The following is a 26,931-nucleotide window of genomic DNA, read 5'->3' as shown; positions in this document are numbered from 1 at the left end:
CATGGGGGTCTTTAAAAGAGGGAGCTAGGAGGGTCAGAGTCAGAGAAGGAGATGTGATGGTGGAGGCAGAGGTGGCAGGAAGGGAGACAGAAGACAAGAGGAGAAGGGGGAGGCCGTGGAGGGAGGAGGTTTGAAGATGCTGGTGTTGAAAATGGAGCAGGCAACAGGGTCAGCTTCTAGAAGCTGGAAAAGCCGATAGATTCTTGCCTGTAGCCTCCAGACAGCTCACAGCCCTGCCAACACCTTGGCTTTAGCCCCAGTGAAACTTGTTTCTTTCATACTCCTGACCTCCAGAATGGTAAGATAAGACACTTGTGTTAAGTCATGAAGTTTATGGTTATTTGTTACAGCAGCAGGAGGAAACTAATACAGGATGTCTCAAGCTTTTTCCAGTTCTTCAAATCAAATCTGTAAAATCTGGCATTATTTTAAAACAAATGGTCTCATTGTGACTCAAATGGCATGAAATTCAGAAACTGGCTTACTGTGATGGCCCATTGTGGGTGGGAGAGCTTGTTGCAGGCGTAGGTCCCTGTGTGCTTTGGGGGGCAGTGGGGACAAGGCTCCCTCCAGTCCCCCCCGCCAACTCCAGCCTTATACCAGACCTCCTGGGGCATCTGGGGGAGCATGCTTTCTAAGCCCTAACGAGGGCCTGGCCAGGGGTGGGCTTTGGTTGAGGCAGATAAAACCTAAGAATATAATTTTAGCACAGCCCCATCAAACATCCCATGGACAGAGGAGCCTGGTGGGCTGCAGTCCATGGGGTCAGGAAGAGTTGGATATGACTGAGAGACTTCACTTTCACTTTCATGCATTGGAGGAGGAAATGGCAACCCACTCCAGTATTCTTGCCTGGAGAATCCCAGGGACAGGGGAGCTGGTAGACTGCTGTCTATGGGGTCGCACAGAGTCGGACACGACTGAAGCGACTTAGCAGCAGCAGCAGCAGCATCAAACATTCTGTGTTGATAGAAATGTTCTGTCTTTGTGCTGTCCAGTAACATAGCTGCTTGCCAAATGTAACTACATATTAAACCCTTGGAATGTGGCTAGTGCAACCAGAGAACTGGATTTTTAACTTTATTTCATTAAAATTCATTTTAATTTAAAAATAGGTGGCCTGATATGGCTTATAGCAACCGTCTGGGAGAGCGCAAATAGAGGTGAGCTTTCGCTCTCGCCCTCCTGTCCTGCTTGTACTCACAACTTGCTCATCTAATCGCCTAACAGTCGTGGCTCAGTGATAAGGAACTCACCTGCCGATGCAGGAAATGAGGGTTCTATCCCTGGGTCACGAAGGAACCCCTAGAGAAGGAAATGGCAACCCACTACAGTATTCTTGCCTGGGAGATCCCAAGGACAGAGGAGCCTGGCAGGCAACAATCCATGGAGTTGCAAAGAGTCAGACATGACTGAGCAACTGAAAAACAACAGTCTTTCACAGCAGCTGCAGAGTCTGAGTGTGTCTGCTGCCAGCCCAGGCTCCCATTCAGGCTACAACCTGGGTGGAGGGAAGAATAGACCTGTCTGTGAGGGGACTCGTACAGAATATTCTGGAGGGAAACTCAGGTGGGTAATGGATGATCTCACATTTGCCTCTGCAGATCTTCCCCATCCTTGGTCTCCATTCTGGAGGCTGCCTGCATGGAGATGTCAGTGACTGCCGGGCCTCTGGCCTGTGGATTCACTAGCAGGAGAAGAGTGGGCAGGAGGAGAGAGCGGGAAGCTTTGCTGCAGGCGCCCTCCCTGCCAGGGTTGCTGGCCTCATCCTTCAGAAACCACCACTCCTACCAAGGAGCCCTGTCCACACACAGCTGCCCCTTCAGGATGCTGGTCACTTCAGGGTGAGCCCCTGGGGTCCTGTGTCCTCTCTCGTTTGTTTCTGAAAACTTGCCCCTAGTTTTCTCAACAGAGCCCTCCTTAAACTCTCCTCCATTGCCCAATGAGAGCTTGACATCTCTCTCTCATCAGGACCCCAGTGTTTCATGAGAAGACCTGGGGTCAGGCTGTGTAGTCCGTGTGCTTAGGATCATAGAGGATCCAAAAGGAAGTTTCCTTCCAAAGGGAAGCATGTAAGTCATGCTCAGGGTGAATGAGAGCCAGATGGAGTTGTGTGCATGTGTTGGGGCCGGGGGACTAAGTGAGGAAAAAGGCTGGGGTGAGGGGGCTGGAGGTGGGCAGGGGAAGAGCCAGCCTGGGTTTGCCCTTGTCTTCGCTAGCTGCTGGAAATGTGGACCCGGGAGAGCTGCTCACATTCTCCGCAGTGTGCTCAGCACTCTCATGCAACCCTTCAGGGTCCAGAGGAGTCTGTCCTCTGCCCCGCACACCCAGCAGATGTGTGTGACGCTGTGTGTGGTGAGTGCAGGCAGATGCCTAGGAGCATGCACGGGGAGTGGAAGTAACCATGCCTTCTGCCAGAGTTGCTTATACTAGGTTGTATCACGTGGAATAGCCATATTCATGAATTAAAGCTGTTTGAATGCTGGCAATTTTCCTGTGATTTGACTCATAGCTACAGTGAAGGTAATTCTGAACACTCACCACAACCTTGTAAGGAAAAGAATATTATTGTCCCTGTTTTCCAGATGGGAAAACTGAGGCTTAGAGAATTTCAGTCTTGGGCCTGACAATAGAAATGGTAAGTGACAGAGCTGGGACAGCATCAAACCATGAGCCGTGTGATCAAGACAGGGTCACTTTTCTCCCCTGGCGGCAGTTTCATCCCCTTCCTGTTGCCAAGAACTGACTCACTGGAAAAGACCCTGATGATGGGGAAGACTGAGGGCGGGAGGAGAAGGGGACGACAGAGGATGAGATGGTTGGATGGCATCACTGACTCGATGGACATGAATTTGAGTAAACTCTGGGAGTTGGTGATGGACAGGGAAGCCTGGTGTGCTGCAGTCCATGGGGTCGCATAGAATCGGACACGACTGTGCAACTGAACTGAATTGAACAGGAAGAGACGGGAGTGGTACCCTCTAAATTTCTTCCCACCCTAGAAACTTGTGGTTCCATGAAGCTGAGCAGAGAAAGCTTGCTTTCATTTTATGTCACTCACTGAAAGTACTGGAAGAGAGACGTGACATCAACTTGGGAGACACCAAAGACTTCCCCACGGATCCATGGACCCCACTCCCCTCCCCAGATGGCTGCATGCAGACCCCAGAAAAAGGACAGAGGAGTTCATCGGAAGCACCTTCTGTCTGGTGTCCACTCTCGGCAGCTGCCTGGAGCCCGGCCCCTGGTCCAGTACGGATGACACAGCCCTGGCCAGCTGGAAGAGCCGCTCAGGGCCATGCCCGCCCTGCAGAATAGCAGTGACATGGTCCCACACCGCGGCCTGGAATGCTTCCTCCTCCACACAGGTATGTCCAGGTCCCACCTACCAGGAGACCAGAGATGTGCTCAGAGCAGGAGTATCTCAACCCACCAGTTCTTGTTCTAGAACCTGGAGCCTGAAGGCCCAGCCTGCACATGGTGAAGCAGAGTAGGGCTGGATGGCTTTACCTGGCATGGGCACTCCCCCCAGGGCTTGATGGCAGTGGACCCACTTGCGCTGATGGCCACCTGGAGCAAATCTTGGGCAGGTCATGACTTCACCTCTCACTGTTCTCCTCACTGGGCCCTCAGGTCTTTCCATCCACCTGGCTTCTTACCTTTGAAACTGACTTGAAATTTTATCCAACTTCTTCCTTATAGACCTAGTGGTGGATCTTGGTCCTCTGAACTCTGAACTCTGAAGGCACTGGTCTAACTCATCTCTAGGTTCTTCTGCCCCCACCTCCCTCAGGTACCCCACCCCCAATCCCCTGGATCCTTCCCCTGTACTGGCCACTAGTCATAAGATCTACAAAGGGAGAGACCAGGTCTATTTTGCCCATGGCTGTGTCACCAGGCCAGGACTGTGGTCGGTGCTGTATAAATATATGTTGAAGGAATGAATGAATAAACCCTCGTATGGTCATGCCCTTGGCTCCTTTCAACCCCACCACCCTCTTGGTGAAGTTCAGACAAGCCAAGAAGCTATCTCAGGGACTTTACTGGTGGTCCAGTGGTTAAGAATCTGTCCTGCAGTGCAGAAGACATGGGTTCAGTGCCTGGCTGGGGAACCGAGACCCTGCATGCCACGGGGCCAATAAGCCCGTGCACCACAACTAGACAGTCCACGCACCACAATGAAAGGTTCTACGTGATGCAGCCCAGATCCCACGCGCCACAGGGAAGACCCAGCACAGCCAAGCAAAGAGATAAATTAAAAACAAATAAACAAACAGAAAGGAGATCGTCTCAGTAGAGGAGCAGTGGCTGCCACTCACCTTAACCACTGCCTGGGTCTGCTGTCTGCCCCCCGCATGACTGGAGACAGAAATGACCACTGTCAACATGAAGTCATTGTTTTCTTTTCCAAGTGGCAGGTAAACTGATGGGAGGGCAGGTTCAGGGCCACAGTGTAGACAGGAACCTGGCAAATGGACACTGAATAATTAAGGGGGCATTCCCAGGTCTCAGGGTGACGGTAAATACACCAAGGTAGAGCCTGATGACAAGGACACAAAAGCCATAGCTCGTGAGGTCATGGCAGGGACTCTTGGACTCCATACTTCCTGGGAGAAGACAGAGTTTATGCTGACCCACTGTCCTCCCTAGGAAATCACCTACTGCTATGACTTTGGAATAGCTGTATATTGTCACCCTGCTTATTTAACGTATATAGAGAGTACATCATGCGAAATGCCAGGCTGGATGAAGCACAAGCTGGAATCAAGATTGCAGGGAGAAATATCAATAACCTCAGATATGCAGATGACATCACCCTTATGGCAGAAAGTGAAGAGGAACTAAAGAGCCTCTTGATGAGGATGAAAGAGGAGAGTGAAAAAGATGGCTTAAAGCTCAACATTCAAAAAATGAACATGGCATTCAGTCCCATCACTTCATGGCAAATAGATGGGAAACAATGGAAACAGTGACGGACGTTATTTTCTTGGGCTCCAAAATCACTGCAGGTGGTGACTGTAGTCATGAAGTTAAAAGACACTTGCTCCTTGGAAGAAAAGCTAAGACAAACCTAGACAGCATATTAAAAAGCAGAGACATTACTTTGCCGACAAAGGTCTGTCTAGTCAAGGCTGTGATATTTTCTGTAGTCATGTGTGGATGTTAGAGTTGGACTATAAAGAAAGCTGATTGCCAAAGAATTGATGCTTTTGAACTGTGGTGTTGGAGAGTCCCTTGGACAGCAAGGAGATCCAACCAGTCCATCCTAAAGGAAATCAGTCCTGAATATTCATTGGAAGGACTGATGTTGAAGCTGAATCTCCAGTACTTTGTCCACCTGATGCGAAGAATTGACTCATTTGAAAAGACCCTGATGTTGGAAAATACTGAAGGCAGGAGGAGAAGGGGATGACAGAGGATGAGATGGTGGGATGGAGTCACTGACTCAATGGACGTGAGTTTGAGCAAGCTCTGGGAGTTGGTGATGGACAGGGAAGCCTGGCGTGCTGCAGTCCATGGGGTCGCAAAGACTCGGACACGACTGAGCGACTGAAGTGACTGACTGTCCTCCCTAGGAAATCACCTGCTGCTGTGACTTTGGAATAGCCTTACTAGAATCCATGAAGATTTTCAGAAAAACAACCCCCCTTTATCGATTTTTTTAGAAAAATTCAAAGTGGTAAACCAAATTACAAAAATAAGAAGAAAGAGAAACAGGAGGAAAGGAAGACGATCTTAACAACTGGCTCAAAGCCCGTCCAGACGCCCTCGAATATTACTTCCTGTATCCAGGTCTTCCCAGGCTGCTCTGTCTAAAACAGCGCCTCCCGTCCTGTGTCTTTGTTTACCAGCTGTCTCCATCACTGACTAAAAATACAGCGAGGTCAGAGACTTCCTCTGTTTTGTCCGTTACTGAATATATAGGACCTAGAACAGAGCTGAAATTCAATATATTTGTTGTAAAAATGAATGAATGAATGAATGAATATCCTTTGTGTCCTTAAAGGGGACTTGCCTGTCACTGGAATCTCTTCATTATAGCATGAAAACAATCACAAAGTTATTGCATTGCAATTGCCAATTCATTTTTGTATTGGTCACGCTTCCTTCCCCCTGCTCACCTGTGTGGGGCAGAAGGAGGCACTATTGCGGAATAACCAATCAGAACCGGAGCAGCTGGCCTGGTGTCTTCATTTAGGGAGACACAGACTTGAAATGACATCTACCTGCCTTCCTTGAATTGCTCCCCTGCAGGCTCAGACCCAGTCACAGACATGCATTCCACATCTGTTTGAAGGACACCCCATGATCTGACGATAGTTCCCCTCCACCTTCACCTTGTCAAGGTGTCTAGTTTACATCATTGTGGTGTTGAATGCTAGATACTGGGGAGCGCCCCAGCAACACTTCTGGAGCCTCGGTGTGGGTGATGGTCCCAGTCTGACTAGAACATTTTCAAGAGCTCTTGTGAGGGTCATAAAAGGCTGAAGTTCATTGGGAAGAGACAAAGACTCAGATAAGCCTGCCAAGGACCAGCCACCCCCATTCTAGGCGAGCAGAGGCAACTTGGGTGGCCTGCCCATCTCCCCTGAAGATGCCCTGCAGCAGTCCTGGGTGGGGGCTACAGTGACAGGACACTGGCCAGGGCATCGCGGTGGGGCGGCGTCAGCACGCTCTATCTCCTTCTGAATGGCACCCCACTCCAGTATTCTTGCCTGGAAAATCCCATGGAAGGAGGAGCCTGAAAGGCTGCAGTCCATGGGATCGCTGAAGGTTGGACATGACTGAGTGACTTCACTTTCACTCTTCACTTTCATGCATTGGAGAAGGAAATGGCAACCCACTCCAGTGTTCTTGCCTGGAGAATCCCAGGGATGGGGGAGCCTGGTGGGCTGCTGTCTATGGGGTCACACAGAGTCGGACACGACTGAAGTGACTTAGCAGCAGCAGCAGACCTTTGCAAGGGACTCTCCTCTTGGCATGCTCTGTGACATCACCCACTCCCTGTTGCCTCTCCAAAACGGGTCCTAACATCACTGATGATTCTGTGAACTGGACCGGGTTAGTCCTGAAGGGATCCAGGAGTCAGGGCTCCTCCCAGTGTGTACTAAGGAATGGTGTACTGGTAGTCATACTTCTGCACACCCTCCTCCATTTCACCCTTCCCGTGTCCCTCATGCCAGGACAGAGGTCATTTTGGCCTCTACAGTTGCAGAGGCAACTGATGGGACCCGCTTCTCATGTCACTGGTGTGTGTGGCTGGGTCAGTGGGCCTGGTGCAGGGGTTAAGGGTCATCCTGCAAACCTCTCTCACCCACAGAACACATTTTTTGCAGCTCTCAGAGAGAGACAGGTGCCTGCTCTTGGACAGGAATGAGCCCAGGAGTGAGGGGTGAGCGCGGTCCTGAGCCGGTACCTGACTCCAGGCAAAAGCAGTACTCCAGGGGGCCCAGGGCAGTGGAGACGTTGCAGAAGATGGCGAAGCTTGTCAGGATGGTCCCCTCCTCTGGGGCAACGGTGCAGGTGGGCACCTCCAGGCGAGGTAGGGAGCTGACCACATAGGTGTCCTCCCCGTAGGCACACCCGGTCACTGCTGGGGAGTGAAGACAAAAGACGTGCTTAGGGGCTGTGGGTGTCACACAAACTCCACCGTGGCTCATGATCTCCTGGGAATTCGTTTAGCATGCAGACTCCCAGGCCTTGCTCCAGAGCCTCTCTCTGGAGATTCGGGGGTAAGGCTCAGAAATCTGCATATCTTAACTACTCTACCCCTACCCCTCACACCTCAGGCAGGGCATTCCAGGGTCTCACTCAGCAAAATTGGACAGAGACAGAATCCTAGTCCTGCCATTTACTCTCCATGTGACCTTGGCTTTGACCTTTTTGAGACTCAGTTCCTCATCTGTAAAATGGAGCTAATAACAACAGCTTCCGCACAGGGCTTTAGAGAGGAGGGAGAATATTGGAAAACAAGACTTTTTCAAGAGACCGAGCTTGGAAGGGCCACAATCAGGACCTAGAAAGAAGAAGATCCTACCCCAAACCAAGGGCTCCCACAGCACCATGAAGAGCCCCAGCTAACCTGCACCAACACCCCGAACCACCTGTTATAACCACCTAGTTCTCAAAAACAGTGCATGCCTGAAAGAGTTGTGCATACAGAATTTTAATCAATTAAAATGAATTCTGTGGCCCAGACTTAATTCAGAAGGTTTGGGTGAACCCAGGAATGTGTAATTAAAAATAGTACCAGGTTATCTTGGGCGAGTGGCCTATGAGTCACTTTGAGAAATACTGAATCAAAAGAATTCATCTGAAAAGTAATGATTACCCCATTATTTATCTTTCTGGGAGTCTACATTCTGCTGTCCGGCGCTCATTTTAGGTGAGAAGTGCTGAGTCACCTGCAGGACACACAGACTGCACACCCGGGACGGTCTGCTTTTACCACCCGTGTTGTGTCACTCAGCCTGCACCGTACGGTTCAGAGGCGGACATTTCTATTGCCCTGCTTGCGTGTGAGGAAACAGGCTTAAATCTATGGCCTAAGGTCTCCCAGCTAGAAGGTGGCGGTGGTGGGATTCACGCCAGAGCCTGTGTATGGCCCCACCCCGCGCTGCTGGCCCAGTTTCAGCACCCCTGGCTTCCCCTTGGTTCACTCTCTGCAGGAGGTGGGCTCTGTGACAAGAGACTGGAGGAGTCTTCCCACCTGTGACTCTGATCCGGGCGGCCTGGCTGCGGATCCTCAGGAAGGAGCTGTTGAGCAGCAGGATGGAGGTGTTGCTCTGAAGGAGGATTGAAGAACGCGGCCAGAATCCTCGGAGTCTGCAGGCCTCAGGGAGGGGCTCGGCCTGAAAGAGAGCACAGCCCAGGACCCCTGAGGCTCCAGTCAGGCTGCTGGACCCCACTGGGCAGTGGCTTCTGAACTGGGGAGGCATTTCGGATTTGGCTCCAATGGATGGACAGTAGCACCGGCTCTTTCCCCGAGGTCAGCCCAAAGGTTCATCCCCAGCATGTTGGGGTATCTGTTCTCAGTCAGGTTCCCTGGAAGCAGAGCCTGAGACGAGAGTTCACGTGCAGGGCATTCACAAGGGAGGGCTCCCAGGGAAAACCAGGAGGGCAGCTGAGGTGGGGAGAAAATGAAACGAGGCAAAGAAGTGGTTTGGGGGGGCACCCAGCTTCATTCAGCCTGGTGTTGTGGGGGGCTCTGGAGCATAAACTACACCACAGAAATTATGGCACTCAAAGGCTGGGGTGCTGGCTGCCAGCAGCCTCCCCATAGCACTGGGGGAGGCCTGGATCAGCCTGGTAAGAGGGATGGCTGGGGCCCCCACGGCATCTGCTGCGATGTTTATTGTTGGTTTTGCTCCCCTGCATCCGTTCTCTCTGCAGGCCATTGCCCCCAGCCCCCGCCTCTTACTCCACTGGCTGAGTGGACTGACCCACCCCCAGCTCAGTCCTGGGCCAGTGACACAGGTCTGGTCAGGCAAAGTGGGAAGACATTTCTGTTTTTGCGAGGCTGCCAGTATCCTCACCTTCTCCAGTGGGGTGTCATCCAAATACCAGCTGAACATGGCTGCTGCAGACCCGTCCTCCATGGTCACCTTCAGCATAATGTCCCTGCTGGCGTCCACTGGCCCGCAGTTCTCCTCACAGCTGAAAGGGAGACAGAGAACCGGGCCGGGAAGATCCTCAGTCTCAGGAGCCACCTTGCCTGGTCCAGTTCTTCTCAAGTTATTTGAGAAGGTAGGAAATGGTCTTTTTTCAAGTAGAAGCAGAATAAGAGCAGCCCCTGCCCCAACCCAAACCGGGGCATACCTGTGGTCCTAGAGATGGAGCATTTTGTGCCTGCCTGAATCCCCGTTCCATTCACTGCACAGAATAACAGTATGAAAAGTGAAGGAGGCTGACAGGACCCCAGGCTCCCATCTCGTCCCTGCCACTTACGAAGGGCTACCTCGCACAAGTCAGTTAACCTGTCTGAGCCTCGGTTTCCTCACTTGCAAAGTGAGGGGATGAGAGCTATGAATCTCCATGACTCTTTATAGCTTTAATAATTATCAATCATTGTTGTTCCAGTTGCTAAGTCATGTCTGACTGTTTGCGACCCCATGGACTGCAGCACACCAGGCTCCCCCGTCCTTCAGTATCTCCTGGAGTTTGCTCAGATTCATGTCCATTGAGTCGGTAATGCCATCCAACCATCTCTTCCTCTGCCCCTTCTTCTCCTTTTGCCTTCAATTTTTCCCAGCATCAGGGTCTTTTCCAGTGAGTCAGCTCTTCACATCAGGTGACCAATGTATTGGAGCTTCGGCTCCAATGAATGTTATGATTTTGCAGCACACCACCATGTCCCACTTTTATTAGCTTATCCAGTGCTGACCATAACCCTATCAGCAGAGCCCAGAGAGTTTATGTGATTCATCCTGACTGGGGGATGGAACATGGGCCCACACATCCTGACCTGAGTCTCAGGCCTTCTCTGTGTCGTCATATTCCCTGTCTTGAGTCAATGAGAGATCAGTTTGACTCCAGCTGTGTCCAGCCCATCCCCAGTCCTTTCCATTCCAGCTTCATAGTAGATGAATAATCTTACTTCTGACTTCTCGTCTACCCTAGAACTAGTGGGCTGGACATTCTCCCTTTGCCCCTGCAGCCCGCTTGCCATCAACTCTGTGGCTCTGTGCACCCAGGACTGAACTCCTTAGACTGCATCCCCAGGTTCCCACACCCTCTGTCTTCTGTTTGGGCCTAGCCGATGGGGAGCACTGGGATGGTTATTCACCACTCTCCCTGGCCCTCCCCAAATGGCCTGTAGTTGGCAGAGGCCGTGCTCCTCTGGCTGAGGCCCCAGCTCCTTCCAGGGGCACCTCTCATGCAGCTGCAGCTCTCCGGGGAGTTCATAGGATTGCCATCCCCGCCTCTTTCCCCTGAAGTCCTAAGAGGGACAATGCCTTCCTCCTCTTGCAGCCTGCATGGTCATCCATGGTTGGTCATCTTACCCCTGCCCACATCTGTCAATCAACCCTTATCCAGCTCCCATCAGTTCCCAGTTCGAGTGAGCCATCTTTTTCCTTCAGGGACCTAGCTGGCAGTCATGCTACTGTGAACTCTCCTCTTGATTCCTGCGTGAGCTTAAGCTCCCTGAGTCCTCTCCCACCTGCTCCAGCTGCTTCTCTACCCAGCTACCAGTGTTTGGAAGCAAAACATGATCACATTCCCAGCCTGCTTAAACATCTTGGTGGCTTTCCAGAACTCTTAGGATAAAGTCCAAAGTCATGTGTCTCACACAACCCTCGAGGCCCTGCCGAGCTAGCCCCTGCCTGCTCTTCCTCTGTGTTCCAGCCACACCAGCCTCTTTCACTTCTAGATTGTTCTATGCTCCCTCCCTCTGCTGTTCTGTTCTCTCTCAAGCCCCCTTTTCCTGGCCAAGTTCATTCCTCTTCCGTCTTCACATCTCTGCTGAGGCAGCCTTGGGGTCAGGGAAGCTGTCGTGGAGGCACAGTCTCTCCTTCCGTTCATTTGTGTGATTCATCACTGACCACCGAGTGGCTCCAGAGAGAACGGAGTCAGGGCCTGGTTTTCCCCACCAGTGTAAACCCTGCCCCTCATTCAGTGTAACCAGAGTTGACTGTCAGAACACCCTGGCCAGACGGCAACCCCGCAGGAGTTTGCTCTCACGCCCCCACCTGACTCGCGGCCTGAGTTCCAGTGGGGCAGACACATAGAGGCACTGCTCCCCCAGGTTCTCCAGCTCCGGGCCTCTCCAGACTGTCAGGCGCAGGGTAACAGCAGAGTTCGAGGGTGGCAGGCAGGTCGGTGGAACCACCAGCTCCCTCTGGTCTGTGCGGAGCAGTTGCCTCTCAATACAGTCAGTCCACTGGGCCCAGCAGCGCCCTGAGAGAGAGAGAGGTGGGTCAACACTGTAATCTAACCAGGAACCTTGAACTTAACACATGTGGCTACCTTCTGGTTTGGGGATTTTAGAAGAAATGGGTCATTGATAAGAAAATTGGCTCCAAATAGAGATTTTTGATTTTTTATTTTTTCAGTTCACTTTCAGGTTGCAGGAATGGTGCTGCAGAAGGATGCTTCTGGGAAAATGACCCTTGCTTCACCCAAACTCTAAGCAAACCTGCAGGGTTTGTTGGCTTGTTTTGCATCAGTGACTTGCACTGGTGAGCAGGACAGCCTATAGCTGAAGAGGTGCTGACAGGATAAACAGCCCCGCCTGGAGAACATTCAAGGCATCTTCTTGTTCTTGATGTAAGGGACTGTCCACAGCTGTCTGTCTCTGGGGGTACACTGGGGACCTGGGAGGACGAATCTCCATCTGGGAGGCTGCAGATCATCTCCCGCTTTATATCAGCTCAGTAAGCCTTTGCCCTTCAACTCTGTTGATCAATGTTTATCCACTACCCCAACTACCCTTAGTGTAGAGTCATTCACAGGATATGCCTGGGGGTCAGGTCATCAGCTCAGTCACCTAAAGTCTGTACTTGTATCCTCTCTTAAATCAGATAATAAGGACTAACATGCTGAAGGGTGTTATGAGACTTGCCAATTCGTATCAAAAGATTTCAAATATTACATGACTTTTGACCCAGTTATTCCATTTCTGGGAACTTGTTGATGAAAGTAATCACAGATGCAAATAAAAATTGAACATTGTAAGGATGTTCATTATAGCGTTGTTTTTAAGGGCAAATAATTCAAAAGAAACTCATTGTCCAAAAAGAGGGCACTGGTGAGAAAAGGCCCATATGGCAACTTGACAGTCTATTATGCAGTTATGAAAATTAAGGTGCAGAATATATTGACTTAAAAATATGTGGGATATATTGTTCAATGAAAAAAAAATGGTTAACAAAAGCAGTGTGTACAGTATGAATGGCATTCATTTTATTTCTAAAGGAGTGTGTCCATAGGTAGGATATATCTAAGAATCTGCCCTCTAATGCAGGAGGTGCAAGAGGCGTGGGTGTGATCCCTGGGTTGGAAAGATTCCCCTGGAGTAGGAAATGGCAATCCACTCCAGTATTCTTACCTGGGAAATTCCATGGACAGAGGAGCCTGGTGAACTACAGTCCATGGGGTCACAAAGAGTCGGACACAACTGAGCACATACACCTAGCTAGCTATCCCTATAAAAAGAACAACACTTCTTAAAAATGGGTGCTAGTGGTTGACAAAAAATTTCATCAGAAAAGGCCTCATCGTTTCCTCTTTCTAAACTGTGGCATACCTAAAGTGTGGAGGTTAAAAGAGGGATGGAGTCCAAGAGGAGAGGCGTGTTTTACCACTGACATTGTTTGTGGCAATAACAAAAAGCAGACTGACTTTTAGGGTCTAATTATTGTTCCTAAACCCTCTAGTGCCTCTTCTGGTTGCCTGCCTTCAAGGCCACTGCTCCCCGCGCCTCCCATTTCCATGGAATTCACCATCTCTGGCACAGACAAGGCACACAACATGTCAAGCATGAATAATTCTGGTGTGAAGGTTGAGAACAGCAAAAGCTGACCGCTCTCCATCGCTTCGTGATGAGATAAGACGGTTCAGAGCTCTAAGACCACCTACCACATGCCCACTGGAAGCGTAAGTCCTTATCCCCGTCCGGCCAGCCCAGGGTCACTGTGGTGAAAGGATCCAAGTACTGACCAGGTTCCACGTACAGCTCCACCTTCCCTTTGTCTCTCTGCAGAAGAAGCAGCTGGCCAGTGAGACACCCTCCACAGTTGGCACCCCACCTTCCGCCCCAGAGCAGTCCGTGCAAGAGATGGCCACAGTGTAAGGTGTGGAGTGGGATGGATCGCCAGGTAAGTCACTAGCCTGGTGTGGACTGACGGCTAAGGGTTCATCATGCATTCAGCTGTGCTGGCAGCGGCTGCTATGGGCCAGGCCCTGTGCTCGATGCCTAGAGATACGGGAACAGAGAGAGACCCAGCCCCTGCCCTTATGTCTCCTCTGACCGACAGACAAGAAGACCAAGGATTAAAAGGCAGAGTGCTAACTGCTGCAGTAGAGGGTGCTCAGGGGATCATGACAATGTAGATGAGGGAGGCAGTAGGCTAAGAGCATCTGTTCCCCTGGAGGCTCTGATAGTGTTTGACTCCTGGGGTTGCTGCATATCAAGTGAGAATAATAGTGATGCGCGTCCTCTTGCGTCTGGAGCAGAGTGGCTTCAGAGCTGTTAGCTCTGCACAACAGACAGCTGGTGTTGGGGTAAGCTTCCCAGAGGACAGGACCCTGGAGTATCCTGGAAGGAGGAGGGAGGTTGAGCTGGGCAGTGACAGAGAGCACACGGATTCTAGGAAAGGGGTTGTCAGGAGTGCAGTGTGCTCCAAGACCAATTCTGGCTGGACCAGTTGAAAGCTCAGGCCCGGAGGGCTTGGCCTGGGAATAACAGGAGGCTGCAACAGAGCTCGACCCCCAGGGATCTCCATGGCCCGAGAATAAAACCCAAACATGCTTGCACCCGAGACCCCATGTGATTTGGCCTCTGCCCATCTCAGTAATCTTGTCCATCCTCCTCCTCCCCTGACACAGCCTCAGAGCCTTCTCATCTACCCACCCAGACAGCTCTTGTTCTGCCTACCAGGGTGGCTGCCTATCCTACCTTCAGGTCCCCACTTAAATGTCACTTCTTAAGAGGTCTTGTCTGGTCACATTTAATAGTACACTTACACTGTCCGTTAGTTGCTGTGACCGCACCCTATTGATTCTAGTTAGACACAATTATTAATTCTTTGCTAATTTGTTGGTTAGTCTCACCCACTAAGCTTCATGAAGGCAGGGACCACACATATATTTATGCACCAGTGTATCCCCAGCCCCTAATATCTGAACATTGAACATTGTAGAGGCACAGTAAATCTTGTTGAAGAAATGAATCCAAGAAAAAAGTCAACAGCAAGGAATCAAAGACTTAGTCTTGGTATAAACACTAAAGAACCTGGGCCTTTTTTCTAAAATAAGCGTTCAAAGCCATGAATTTCCCTCTGAGCATTGCCTTAGCTGCATCCCATATATTTGGATAGGCTGTATTATCATTATCACTTAGAAATATTTTAAAATATCCTTCTGATTTTTTTCTTTGATCCATTGATCTTTTTTTGAAGAAGTGTGCTGTTTAATTTCCAAAATGTCTGATAGTTATCTACATATCCTAGATAACTTATTATTGATTTATTGCATAGTGCTGTTGTGGTTAGAGAGCATGCTTCATTTGATTTCAGTTCTTCTGGGCTTCTTTTTAAACAGAATAGACCTCATTGATTGCTAGTGCTCTGACTGTTAGCACCTGAAAGGCTAAAACAGAGTACTTAGACACCTTTTTTCTTGTAAGGTTAAGTGTTTTTTAAAAATACTCACATTCTTTCTCTGGACCTTTGTTCTGGGTGGTTCTTGGAGACTGGAAGGAGCTGTGAACACAGTGGGGATGGGTGTCAAACACTGGTGGTGTTTATAAGGTCACCAAAGGGCAGAGTCAGAGTATCTGCCTGTCTCTGGAAACAATTTAGGGACACATAGCAAACATTCAGGTCATAGGAAACAGGTCAGAAGCAAAACAGTCATGTTTGCCACTGGCACAGAGACACTGCTTTTGCAGGTAAGAAAGAGGTAGACAGCTGCCAGTGCAGGCAGAACTTGAGATTTATGTCAGACATGCAACTGTTTTCTATTAATATTTACCTAGCACTTGAAGGGTGAGGGTGGGAGCCCTGATTTGTAGTGCTTGTGGATTTCTGTGGTGCAAATGATCCCACAAAAGCAGAGCTCAGAATGTCAAGTTGACCTTGCTGAATGCAGAATGGGGGGAGATGGGGACACCCTGCTCTGGCGTCTGGTAGGAGGTGGACTCTGCACCGTGGTGCGTTTCTGAATCTGTTCATTGGCCTCTAACCAGCTGTGTGAAGCTGGGCAGGTTAGTTACTGAGTATTAGATGCTTCATCCATAAAGAGTGGGCTTCCCAGGTGGCACTAGTGGTAAAGAATCCACCTGCCAATTCAGGAGACGCAAGAGACACAGGTTTGATCCCTGGGTTGGGAAGATTCCCTGGAGTAGGAAATGGCAACCTGCTCCAGTGTTCTTGCCTGGAAAGCCATGGACAGAAGAGCCTGGTGGACTATAGCCCATAGGGGCTGCAAAGAGCTGGACACAACTGAGCGACTGAGCATGCTGCTGCTAAGCTGCTGCTGCTAAGTCACTTCAGTCGTGTCTGACTCTGTGTGACCCCATAGATGGCAGCCTACCAGGCTCCCCGGTCCCTGGGATTCTCCAGGCAAGAACACTGGAGTGGGTTGCCATTGCCTTCTCCAATGCATGAAAGTGAAAAGTGAAAGTGAAGTCGCTCAGTCATGTCCGACCCTCAGTGACCCCATGGACTGCAGCCTTCCAGGCTCCTCCCTTCATGGGATTTTCCAGGCAAGAATACTGGAGTGGGGTGCCATTGCCTTCTCCGGTGACTGAGCATACACATCTGTAAAGAAGGCTAAATGCAACCCTTATTTTCCAAAGCTCCAGGAGGACTGAGTGCTGTGCTGTATATAATTGCTTTGTCATCTGTTCATCCCGAAAGAACATTAGTGTGTCAAGCTTTTAAAAAATGGAGCAGGTCCTCTCAGGTGACATGCTCTGAAGATAACTGAAATGTGAGTGTGATTACTGCCTAATTGAAGTGTGGTGATTAAGCTGAGCACTTAGGTTGGTCATTCCATGTGATTCACTGGGCCCTGGTGGCTTGGATATTTTAATATCAAAGTATTTAGTTCATTTCAGTTCAGTCGCTCAGTCGTGTCCGACTCTTCGCTACCCCATGAATCACAGCACACCAGGCCTCCCTGTCCATCACCAACTCCCGGAGTTCACTCAGACTCATGTCCATCGAGTTGGTGATGCCATCCAGCCATCTCATTCTCTGTCGTCCCCTTCTCCTCCCACCCCCAATCCCTCCCAGCATCAGAGTCTTTTCCAGTGAGTCAACTCTTCGCATGAGGTGGCCAAAGTATTGGAGTTTCAGCTTCAGCTACTGATCTTTAAAAAATTCCCTCTCAGTAAATTCCCATTCTCACAATGATAAGTTTGAAGGTCTGTAAAATTATACAAAGCAAAGCTAAAATGCTAGACCCAGAGAATGTGCTTAACGTGAAAAAGGAAGATGGTCCCTGAATAAAGAAATTTGGAGAGATAGTTGCTACCCTGGTCCTGCCATGAATTAACTGAGTGACTTCTGCAAAGTCACTTAACCTCTCTGGGCCTTAAATGGCATGTGTGGAAACTCCTATGAGGGCTGTGGACAGCAGAATGGACATCTCATATTTTTCCTCCCATCCAGGTGTCCTTGCCACCTTCTTTTGATAACAGCACTTACAGGTGATGTTTTTTCCCTGGGGGAGCATCCCTCCGCACTTTCCATCCTGTGGGTGGATCTGATCCTACATTAGGTTCCAGGGTGGGCGTGTGACCCTGGTCTGCCCTGAGTACCACTTCCCACTGGCCTCAGCAGCAGGTCTAGGAGGGACCATGAACCAAGCTGGGACAAGTGAGAGGCAGCGTCAGGACTTAAGAGATGCTTTTTCTCCTCGGGGTTAAGGACTGAAGCCTGGGGCCATCTTGCTGCTACTTAGGAAGAGGGAATCAGACTGCAGCCAACATAGAATCAAGAGAGACAGATTTCTGAAGACATTGAGTGACTAGATCCTGCTGTGCCTAAACCCTGGACTTTTCTGAGAATTGATAAAATTTCCTTTTGACTTGAGGCAGTTTGAATTGCTTTTCTGCCTCTTGCTACTCAAAAGTTTTGGCAAACGTGTTCAAGGCAAACTTTCAGACAGTGACATCTACAGCTGGCTGCCTACCAACAGCCTTCCTCTTGGCTGACAGAATCCATCTTCTCCCACAGGGCCTAAAAATGCTGGCTTCCCAGCATCCCTTGCAGTTGGGCATATGACCCTAACTTGGCCAATGGTATTTAAAGGGAAGGTTGCTAGGGACTAGTGGAAAAGTCCTCCCCGCCAATAAAAAGAAGAGGAGGGCGTCCCTGGTGGCTCAGTAGTAATGAATCTGCCTACCAATGCAAGAGACATAGGTTCAATCCCTGGTCCAAGAAAATCCCACATGCCACAAAGCAACTAAGCCTGAGCACCACACAATTATTGAGCCCATGCTCTGGAGCCTGGGAGCTGCCACTACCGAAGCCCATGCATCCTAGAGCCCATGCTCCACAACAAGTGATGCCACCCACTGCGATGAAAAGCCCACGCCTCACAACTAGAGAGTAGTCCTGCTCACTGCAACTAGAGAAAAGTCTATGCAGTGATGAAGACCCAGCACAACCATAAATAAGTAAATAAAATTATTTTTTAAAAAGAGATGAATACAGGTAAATGGGTTTCTGCTGCTGCTGGATAATGCTGGGTTGACATGTGATGTCTGGAACTGTAGCAGCCATCTTGATTACATGAGGCACAAGCCTAAGGATCAAACAAATGCTCTGAGGATGGCAGAGCAGAAGGACGGATGGAGTCTGGGTCCTTGCTGCTGATATTGAGCCATTGAACCATCCCTGGAACTACTTACCTCCCAACTAATTACATGAGATAATGTGACTTGAACTTAAAGCCGCTTAGATGGGGCTTTCTATTACTTGAAGCCAAAAGGACTGTAAGTAATACAAGTTTGGGTGTTTTAGAATTCTGTATCAATGGTTGGATGTTATACTGCTTACATTATTGCCCATTTAGAATAACCAGAGAATTCTTAATATCTGTAGAACAAAGTAAGGATTCAAAGCTCTGTTTTTGAGGGGCCCCTTTCTAGATCCTGCACCAGTGTGGATGCCCAGTCACAAATTTTATACCCCTTTTCAGAAAATTCTTACCTGTGACAGTGATGTTTCCAATTTCCAAACTCAAGTTCGAGAAGGCGTCCCTCACCAATACAGTGACCAGAAAGGTGCCTGCAATACAAAAAGTGGAGAATGATGGGCATTGTAATCAGAGGTTCAACTTACTCTCCCATCCTGTGCTTCTCCAGTCCTCTGAGCACAGCATTGACTCTTTCATCACTGAAGCATTTAATGATTCCCTGTTGTATGCCAGGCATGGAGCAAGGCTCTGAGGACACAGAAATGAATGAAACGTGGTACTTGTCCTCAGGGCCTTATGGTCTAGTAGCCATTCCAGGGTAGGAATTGGTGTGGGGAGCAGTGTGGGCACAAGCTGAGGGGTTGCTTCCACCTTGGGGGAGAAAGAAATGTTTATGGGGCGTGGCAGGGGCCAGAGCTGAAGTTCAAAGGATGAGTAATCCTCATTTGCCAAATGAGAGAGGAGATTCCAGCAGAAGAGGGCCTTGCCGTGGTTTTAAAGGGTCAAGAGAGTGGAGAGCAGGGAGAAAGATTTGTCAGAGGATTTGGACAGAGCTGCTGCTACATGTGTATCTCCATCTTGCCTCTCTCGTAGGGAAGCAGGGGTGGGTGCTGCCTTCTTCTCGTCTCAAGCCTGGAGAGAAGGTCTCCAGAGAGGGTCTTAGACAGCCGGGTTTGTATTCTTTGGGGCTGAGGACTCACATGTGCTGTGCTCGGTCACTCATCGTGTCTGACTCTGCGACCCCGTGGACTATAGCCCACCAGGCTCCTCTGCCCGTGGAATTTTCCAGGCAGTAATACTGCAGTGCGTTGCCAATTCCTCCTCCAGGGGATCTTCCCAACCCAGGGATTGAACCTGTGTCTCTTATGTCTCCTGCATTAGCAGGCAGATTATTTACCACTAGAGCCAACTGAGACTCCCATGGGCAATTCCTTACTCACGGCCTTGAAGGAGTGATCTATGACGGGTGGAGGGAGGGGGAAGGGAAGACAGGAAAGGTGGCATTTCCGCATTTGGGAAATGACTACAGTCGGCCGGTAGCAGCCGAGGACTGGGTGAGAATTTACTGTGGACCAGACGTTTGCCCTCGGGAGAGGAGGCACTGGAGATGGTAGAATGAGGAGAACAGGGAGAGGGACCCTCTTGGTGATGGGAGAAGCACCAGCTGAGGCGATGCGGCCCCAGAGGAGAGGCATTACCCCCACCCCAGGAGCCCGTGGAAGCTCCTACGAGAGGCAGCTGCAAACACCTGCAGGGCCCCGAGAGCAGGGCCGCTGCCCTCCCGTGAAGGCCTTCTGTTCCTACCCGGTGCCCTTTCCCTTCCCTCACCCCCTTCATCCTGGAGGCATCCAGTCTGTTCTTCTCGTGGGAGGAGAGACTGCTTATCATCTGAGAGAGTCCAAAAGTCAGAGGGTGTACGGAGATTTTAATCTCTCATTCCCTACTGAGTAACTTTAAAGGGGACAAACAATTAATTTACATTTGATCTATAGCCTCTGTATTGTATTTTCCATTGTCATTCCATTTCATTTCCAGATTGCAGTGTTTCTCTTCTTGACTCTATCGTTCCTTCTGCCATTTCTCTCTTTTTTTAAACCAACTCCCTTGCTGAGGGCATGGTGGCCCACACCTGCACCGCATCACCCCACATTCTCACACACGTCTGAGGTCCAGGGCAGGGGACCTGGGTGGGCTGGAGACTCTGCGGCCTTCATCACATTCCTGCCTGCTGACCTCACCACACTGGCCTCCAAGAGCTCTGTTCTTTCCAGATTAATTGCACATCAGCTGTGGCCTCCTGCCCTGGCTGGTGCCAGCCAGTCTGCTGCCCTATCATCTACTCCCGCCAGCATCCCAACACTTCCTTTCTTGTCCCTCTGTTTCCCGCCCGATAGTTTTTTACCAGTCTCTCTCCCCACAGGGCGTGGACTGCAGTTTCCCGAAACATGTTCTCCTCTAGAAACGATGGAAGAGACCCAAGTACGCCTGCTCACTTCCAGTGATTCTCCACGGTGGTGACTCTGCTCTCCAGGGCGCAGTTGGCAATGACTGGGGACATTTGTAGTTGACATGATTTGGTGCTACTGGCATCTAGTGGGTCAAGGCCAGGGATGCTGCTAAACGTCCTGTGACGCACAGGACTGTCCCCACAACAAAGAATTATCCAATCCCAAATGTCAGGAGAGGGCTTCTCTGGCTCCTGGGAAAGGTTGAGGGCAGGAGAAGGGGGCAGCAGAGAATAAATTGGTTGGATAGCATCACTGATTCAATGGACGTGAGTCTGAGTAAACTCCAGACAGTGGAGGACAGGGAAGTCTGGCGTGCTGCAGTCCATGGGGTCACAGAGTCGGACATGATCGAGCGACTGAACAACAAAATCTCAGAAGTGCCGGAGTTGAGAATTCCTATAACTATAAGCTCCATGACTGAAGACGGCCTCTGTCTCTTCCTTATTTTGTGACCTCGGCTGGATGCTATGAACCACGTTTGTGTCTTGGACATATGGAGAAACTGGCTAAGAGGACCCTAGACACCAAGTTGGGAAGGGAAGATGAGGGGGGTTTGGAAGGGGAGCCACACACCCCAAATACCTTCAAGAGGAACCGCCACATGGTAAGTCCCAGATGACCCTCTGAGGTTCTCTTTCTCATAGGAGAAGGTTGTATTGAGTCCTGCCACCTCAAAGGTCAAACTCTCTGGGACGCCGTGAGCCACTGAGACATTGACTAGAAGGTCCTGTCCAAGCTCCAAGTGGTCAGAAGCCCAGGAGGCCTGCAGCCCCGACAGAGCCTCCACGAAGTGGACGGTGATGTTCCTGGAGGGGGCGGAGTTGGTGGTGTCACTGGTGGCTCGGATCTCCAGGTGGTGCTTCCCTGGGCCCATTCGGTGCTGGACTCCTCCGTCCAGGGTCAGATTGTAGGGGAGCGGGCCCCTCTGCGTGGTGAACTCAGCCAGGGTTGTGTTACCTAGCAGCACAGTGTAAGTCACCCCTGTTCCTAGGTGGAGTAAGAAACATTTAAGGATGTCAGGAACAAGATGCAGTAGATTATACTGAGATAGTTCAAACTCCAGTTGTGAAGTCAGAGTCCACATATATACACAGATGTGGATATAAAGACGTATATGAGGGAATATCCTCCCCCAGCTAATTAACACTGATCTCTTGAGTATTGGGTTCACAAGTGATTTTTCTTTCGGGGGTCCTCACTGCTCATCTGCATAGTCTTAATTATTTCCATCTCCATGACTGGCCACCTGAAACCCTGCCCAATGGGATAACTCAGCCCATTCACATTAAGATAGGGCTCCTTTACAACCTGGGGGTGGTTGTGCTACCTGCATGCTAACTATTGTGGCTGACTCTTAAAATATGATTTAAGCCCCAAATTAATATTCTTTCCAATAGAAACCAAGCTAGTGTGTTTGTTTGAGTGATGGTGATGTTGATGAGGGTGATGATGGTGATGAGAACACGAACCTTGACTTTCATGTTTATTGCTGCCTTCCCCATACCTGGCAAAGGGTAGTCACTCAATTATATTTGTAGAATGAAAAAAGATTATCTTAAGCCAGGTGCACCTAGGTTGCATCTTCAGCCAACCAGAACACCAGAACAGAAAGGAGCCACAAGCACTGTGTTTAAAGTCCGGGTACAGCTCCGTGAAGTTACTGCTCTGAGTGAGGCTTCAGTGGGTATTAGGTTGGGCTGAGACCTGTCCTCCTCTCCAAAGCTCTGTGCCACTCGGTGGCCTCTGTCCAGATCTCAGACTGGACCTGTGCCTTGAGGAAAGATGCTGCTTCAGATGAGGTCAGGTCTTGGTTGGAAGGGTTCTCTATGGACAGAAGGGGTGATAGGCAAAATATGTAGCAACTGCCATTGCATGGGCACTAACTAAGTAGAATGATATTCTGATAAATCAGAATGGACACTGTGACCAATCGAAATGGATGCTGTGACCAATTAGAATGGGCATTGTGACCAATGAGAAATATCACTGTGACCAATTGGAATAAATGCCATGACCAATCAGAATGGATACCATGACAAATCAAAATGGACATGATGACCAAGCAGAATGGCCTCTGTGACCAGTCAGAAGGGAAACTGAGCAACCAGATGTACACCAGCCATAACAGCTGCTGTGGCTGTACCAGTGTGTGCAGCTGACTATTAGCTTGAACTCGGGGCAGTGTGATTGTGCCAAGCTGGTCAATGCTGGCAGCGCTGAGATGCGCTCAGGCCCAGCTGGCAGCCCTCCCACTCCTGTTCACATTCCCCCAGCAGGGGGTGGCTTAGAAGTCCATTTCTTGCAATGGGACATAGGCATGCCAAGGGTCTTCAGGAGGCTACTTGCTCTCACTAGTCTTGTGACTTAGGCCAATTTTCTAAACACTTGTTCCATTTCTTCCTTTGTAAAATATACTGGGTGGGTGGTATATATAAAGCACTTAGACCAGGTTCTGGTATACACTAGGTGCTAGATAAATGAATGGCTAAAAAAACTGACTCCATAAATCATTGCTGTTAGTATTTATTGAAGCCTGGGAGCTGGATGGATAGATTTGGGGCAAATCAAAGTTGCTTTGATCTTGACCATTTCTGCAGACTCACCTCCATCAAGCTCCACCTGAATCCACAGAGGGTCCCCAAAGACTGCCCGGCAGAGAGGGTTGGCTCCTGACGTGGTCAGTCCAGAGCATCCAGTCACACGGAGCCTCTCTGGGTTGTCTTGAATCATCACTTGCTTCTGAGCCGTCACATGCCATTCGCTGGTCGAACACTCAGCAAACACGGTGAAGTCCCCGGGGGCTGTGAATTGGTGGGTCACCCTGCTGGACAGACTGCCAGCAACAGTCAGAAACGTTACCAGTGTTGGGCTCACACAAACACATGCATTCACACGTGTGCACACATGTACTCACCCACGGCACGTCTTCCCCGCTTTGCAAAGATTAAAAAAAAATGAAGTAAAAGATGCTACACAATCAAGCCAGGGTCTCAGTGTTCACAAAGGTTACATTAAGACTCCCAAAGCAAGTGAGAGGTGGAAGAAATAGCTCTGACTAACCAGGGAGCCGCATATTTGGCTGGAAGTCTGTTTCCTGCCATTTACTGCCTCTGTGGTTCACACAAACCCCCTCTTGGGCCTTCTTGCTTAGTCTGTAAAATACTGTGCCGAGTCTACCTCGCTGAGCTTTCTTTTCCCATCTGTAAAATGGGATCAGAGTCCACATATCAAAATTGTGGCTGCTTTGCCTCTCATTTTCCCGAGGGGCCTGATTTAAATCTCTACAGTGACCCGCAGAGATCCCCGCCACCTCCCTTCCGGTCCCGGTTCTCACCCCTGCCACACTCCCCTTCTCTGACTATCCTAGTAGCTCAGCCCTCTTTGCAGTTCATGGGACTTGTCACCTCTTCCCCACCCAAAGGCCAGTAAGCATGCTGTTCTCTGCAGGGAAACTCCTGCCCTTCTCTCTCCTCATACTCTTGGTCTTCCTTCAGTTCTCATTTTAAACGTTGCCTCCTCTGGGAAGTCTTCCTAGATTCCCTTTATAGACACTGTAGCCTCACTGCTTCTCCTCGGTGACCCTTGCTTATTCACTGTCATTCTTCTCTGCGGGGCTGTCAGTGCAGATAGTGTCTGTCTAGTTCTCCCTTTATACCTGGCACCTGGCACGGCACCTAGCACATAGTAAGTGCTTGAGAAATAATTTGCCAAAGGACACAGTTGTGAAAAAACCTGGAGAACAGTGACCTGATTCTTGGTGCCAGCCAAGATGGAGTTAGCCCGTTATAGCCTGTTTCTTCCACTAATTACAACTAAATATGGGAGAATACAAAAAGAAACTATGAGAGGACCCTGCAAAGGAAACACCAGCAGGCAGACTGAGGACAAAAGCCAAACTTTAAGAATCATCCATAAAGATGGGAGTTTCCTGTTTTCTTTCTTTCCTTTTTTTAAAATCCCCTTTATCTTTTGACTCTGTCCCAGTGGTAGCCTAAGTGAGTAAAGAAAACAAAACCCCAAAGGGAAATCCCTTCTGTTAGCCAGGGGACCAGAGAAAGGGGCCTCGTGAGTCTGAGAGTGCGGAGGAAATACCCATTTTTTGTTTCGTGTTGTTTCTCTTTTCTTCTCTCCTGTCCCCATCCCAAGCTGTCCTCTCTCTTGAAGCTGCAGGGACTGTGTGGGATGATGCAGAAATACCTGAGAGAAAACTGATCTTTCTATCCAGAGGAACCATGGAAAGGGGACTGTGGAAGCTGGAGATTGTAGGGAAAGTCCTGAAAAGGAGAGAAGAGAATTCCCTAATTCTGCATGTGACCTACCATGAATCATGAGTTCACCCATAAACTGTGCATGTGCAGAACAGACTCTGCAACGTAAACCAGCACCCCAAGTGGCACATGAGTGAACAGAAGCTGACAGCTTTGGAAACTGAACTGGTGTGGGAATCTCTACTCATAGAAGGCAAGTCAGCATGTGTGGTCTGAATCTAACTGGGTTGGTCGTCTGCTAAAACAAAACAAAGTATTAACATTTTCCAGAGCACTTTAAAAAGAACCCAGAGTCTTGGAACCTACTACCCAAAATGTCCAGAATACAATTCAAAATTGCCTGATACACAAAGAACAAGGAAAATGTGACCAAATTTCAGGGAAAATATCATCGATATATGTCAGCTCTGAGATGACTCAGATATTGAAATTACCAAAGACTTTACCCAGGGATTATAACCATGCTCCGTGAAATAAAAGGAAATCCTCTTGAAATGAATGAAAAGATAGACATTCTCAGCAGAGAAATATAAACCATTAAAAGGCAAATGGAAATTTTAGAAATGAAAAGTATAATGTATGAAACAAAAGATACATTGGATGGATTTAATAGCAGAATACAGATGGAAGAGGGAAAAGTCACCTAACTTAAAGATAGAGCAAGAGGAATTATCCAACCTAAAGAACACAGAGGGAAAAAATATTAAAATTTTTAAAATAAGTAGAATGTCAGCAATCTGTGTAACAATATCTAAAAGTAAAACATTTGTGTTATTTTAGCACCAGAGAGAAAGAGGTTGCTGTAGAAAAATATATTTGAAGAAATAATGACTGAAATTTTTCCATATTTGGCAAAACACATAAATTCAAAGATTCAAGAAGTTCTATGAAACCAAATGTAAACAGAAAACAAATAACCAAAAAATCTTAAAGCATGCCCACACAATTGCTGAGTAGCTTGAAAATCAAAAGAATAAAAATAAAATCTCGAAATCGGTCTGAAAAAAAATGATTCACTACATATAGTGAGGGGCCTCTCAGGTGGTACTTTTGGGAAAGAACCTGCCTGCCAGCGCAGGAGATGTAAGAAACACGGGCTGGGTCCCTGGGTCAGGAAGATCCCCTGGAGAACGGCATGACAACCCACCCCAGCGTTCTTGACTGGAGAATATACCATGGACAGAGGAGCCTGGAGGACTGCAGTCCATACATCACAAAGAGTCGGACACAACTGAAGTGACTTAACTCCCACATACAGAGGAAACAGTAATTTGAATGTAGATTTCTTTGGAAACTGTGGAGGTCAGAGATAATGAATGACATCTTCAAAGTGTCAAAAGAACTGTCAACACATAATTTTATAGCTGGCAAAATTATCTTCCAGGAATTAAAGCAAAATAAACACATTATCAGGAATAAAGAAATTATGAGACTTTGTTGCTGTAAAATCTGCTTTAAAGAAAACGCTAAAGGAAGTTTTTCCAGCTGAAGGGAAATGATGCCAGAGGGAGACTTGGAACTTCGGGAAAGAAGCGAGAGCACAAGAAAAGGTAGCGGTCTTGGTAAATGTAGACTCTTTTTTCCTCTTAAGTTCTTTGATATATGCATAACTGTTGAACGGGCTTTTCAGTGTATGTAAGTGCCCTACAATTGAGAATTATAACATAAGATGAACGGCAAAGGAAACCATATGCTAATAAGGCCTTAACATTTTACCTGAAGTGGCACAATATTAACTCTAAGTGAATATTTTACCACTGAGAGTTAATAAAGTGAAAGTTTAAATA

The 26,931-nt window shown here is 48.9% G+C and overlaps 1 protein-coding gene across 1 annotated transcript in view; it reads right to left on the bottom strand.

Moving 5' to 3' along the window:
- Window positions 1–26,931, bottom strand: part of LOC129547364 (polycystin-1-like protein 2) — a 98,903-nt gene that overhangs the window by 52,581 nt on the left and 19,391 nt on the right. Inside the window, 11 exon segments of the mRNA XM_088830778.1 lie at window positions 3,200–3,385; window positions 4,320–4,465; window positions 7,418–7,594; window positions 8,711–8,852; window positions 9,537–9,657; window positions 11,691–11,898; window positions 13,579–13,696; window positions 15,373–15,422; window positions 18,882–18,959; window positions 21,459–21,863; window positions 23,480–23,709. Of these exon segments, the coding sequence (XP_088686904.1) occupies window positions 3,200–3,385; window positions 4,320–4,465; window positions 7,418–7,594; window positions 8,711–8,852; window positions 9,537–9,657; window positions 11,691–11,898; window positions 13,579–13,696; window positions 15,373–15,422; window positions 18,882–18,959; window positions 21,459–21,863; window positions 23,480–23,709 (1,861 nt within the window).

This window comes from Moschus berezovskii, chromosome 22 (assembly GCF_049115385.1).
Source record: "Moschus berezovskii isolate FMDL1 chromosome 22, NW_MosBer_1.0, whole genome shotgun sequence".
Lineage (NCBI taxonomy): Eukaryota > Metazoa > Chordata > Mammalia > Artiodactyla > Moschidae > Moschus > Moschus berezovskii.
The sequence above is the reverse complement of the archived record's forward strand: the minus strand, read 5'-3'. Positions and strand labels throughout refer to the sequence as shown.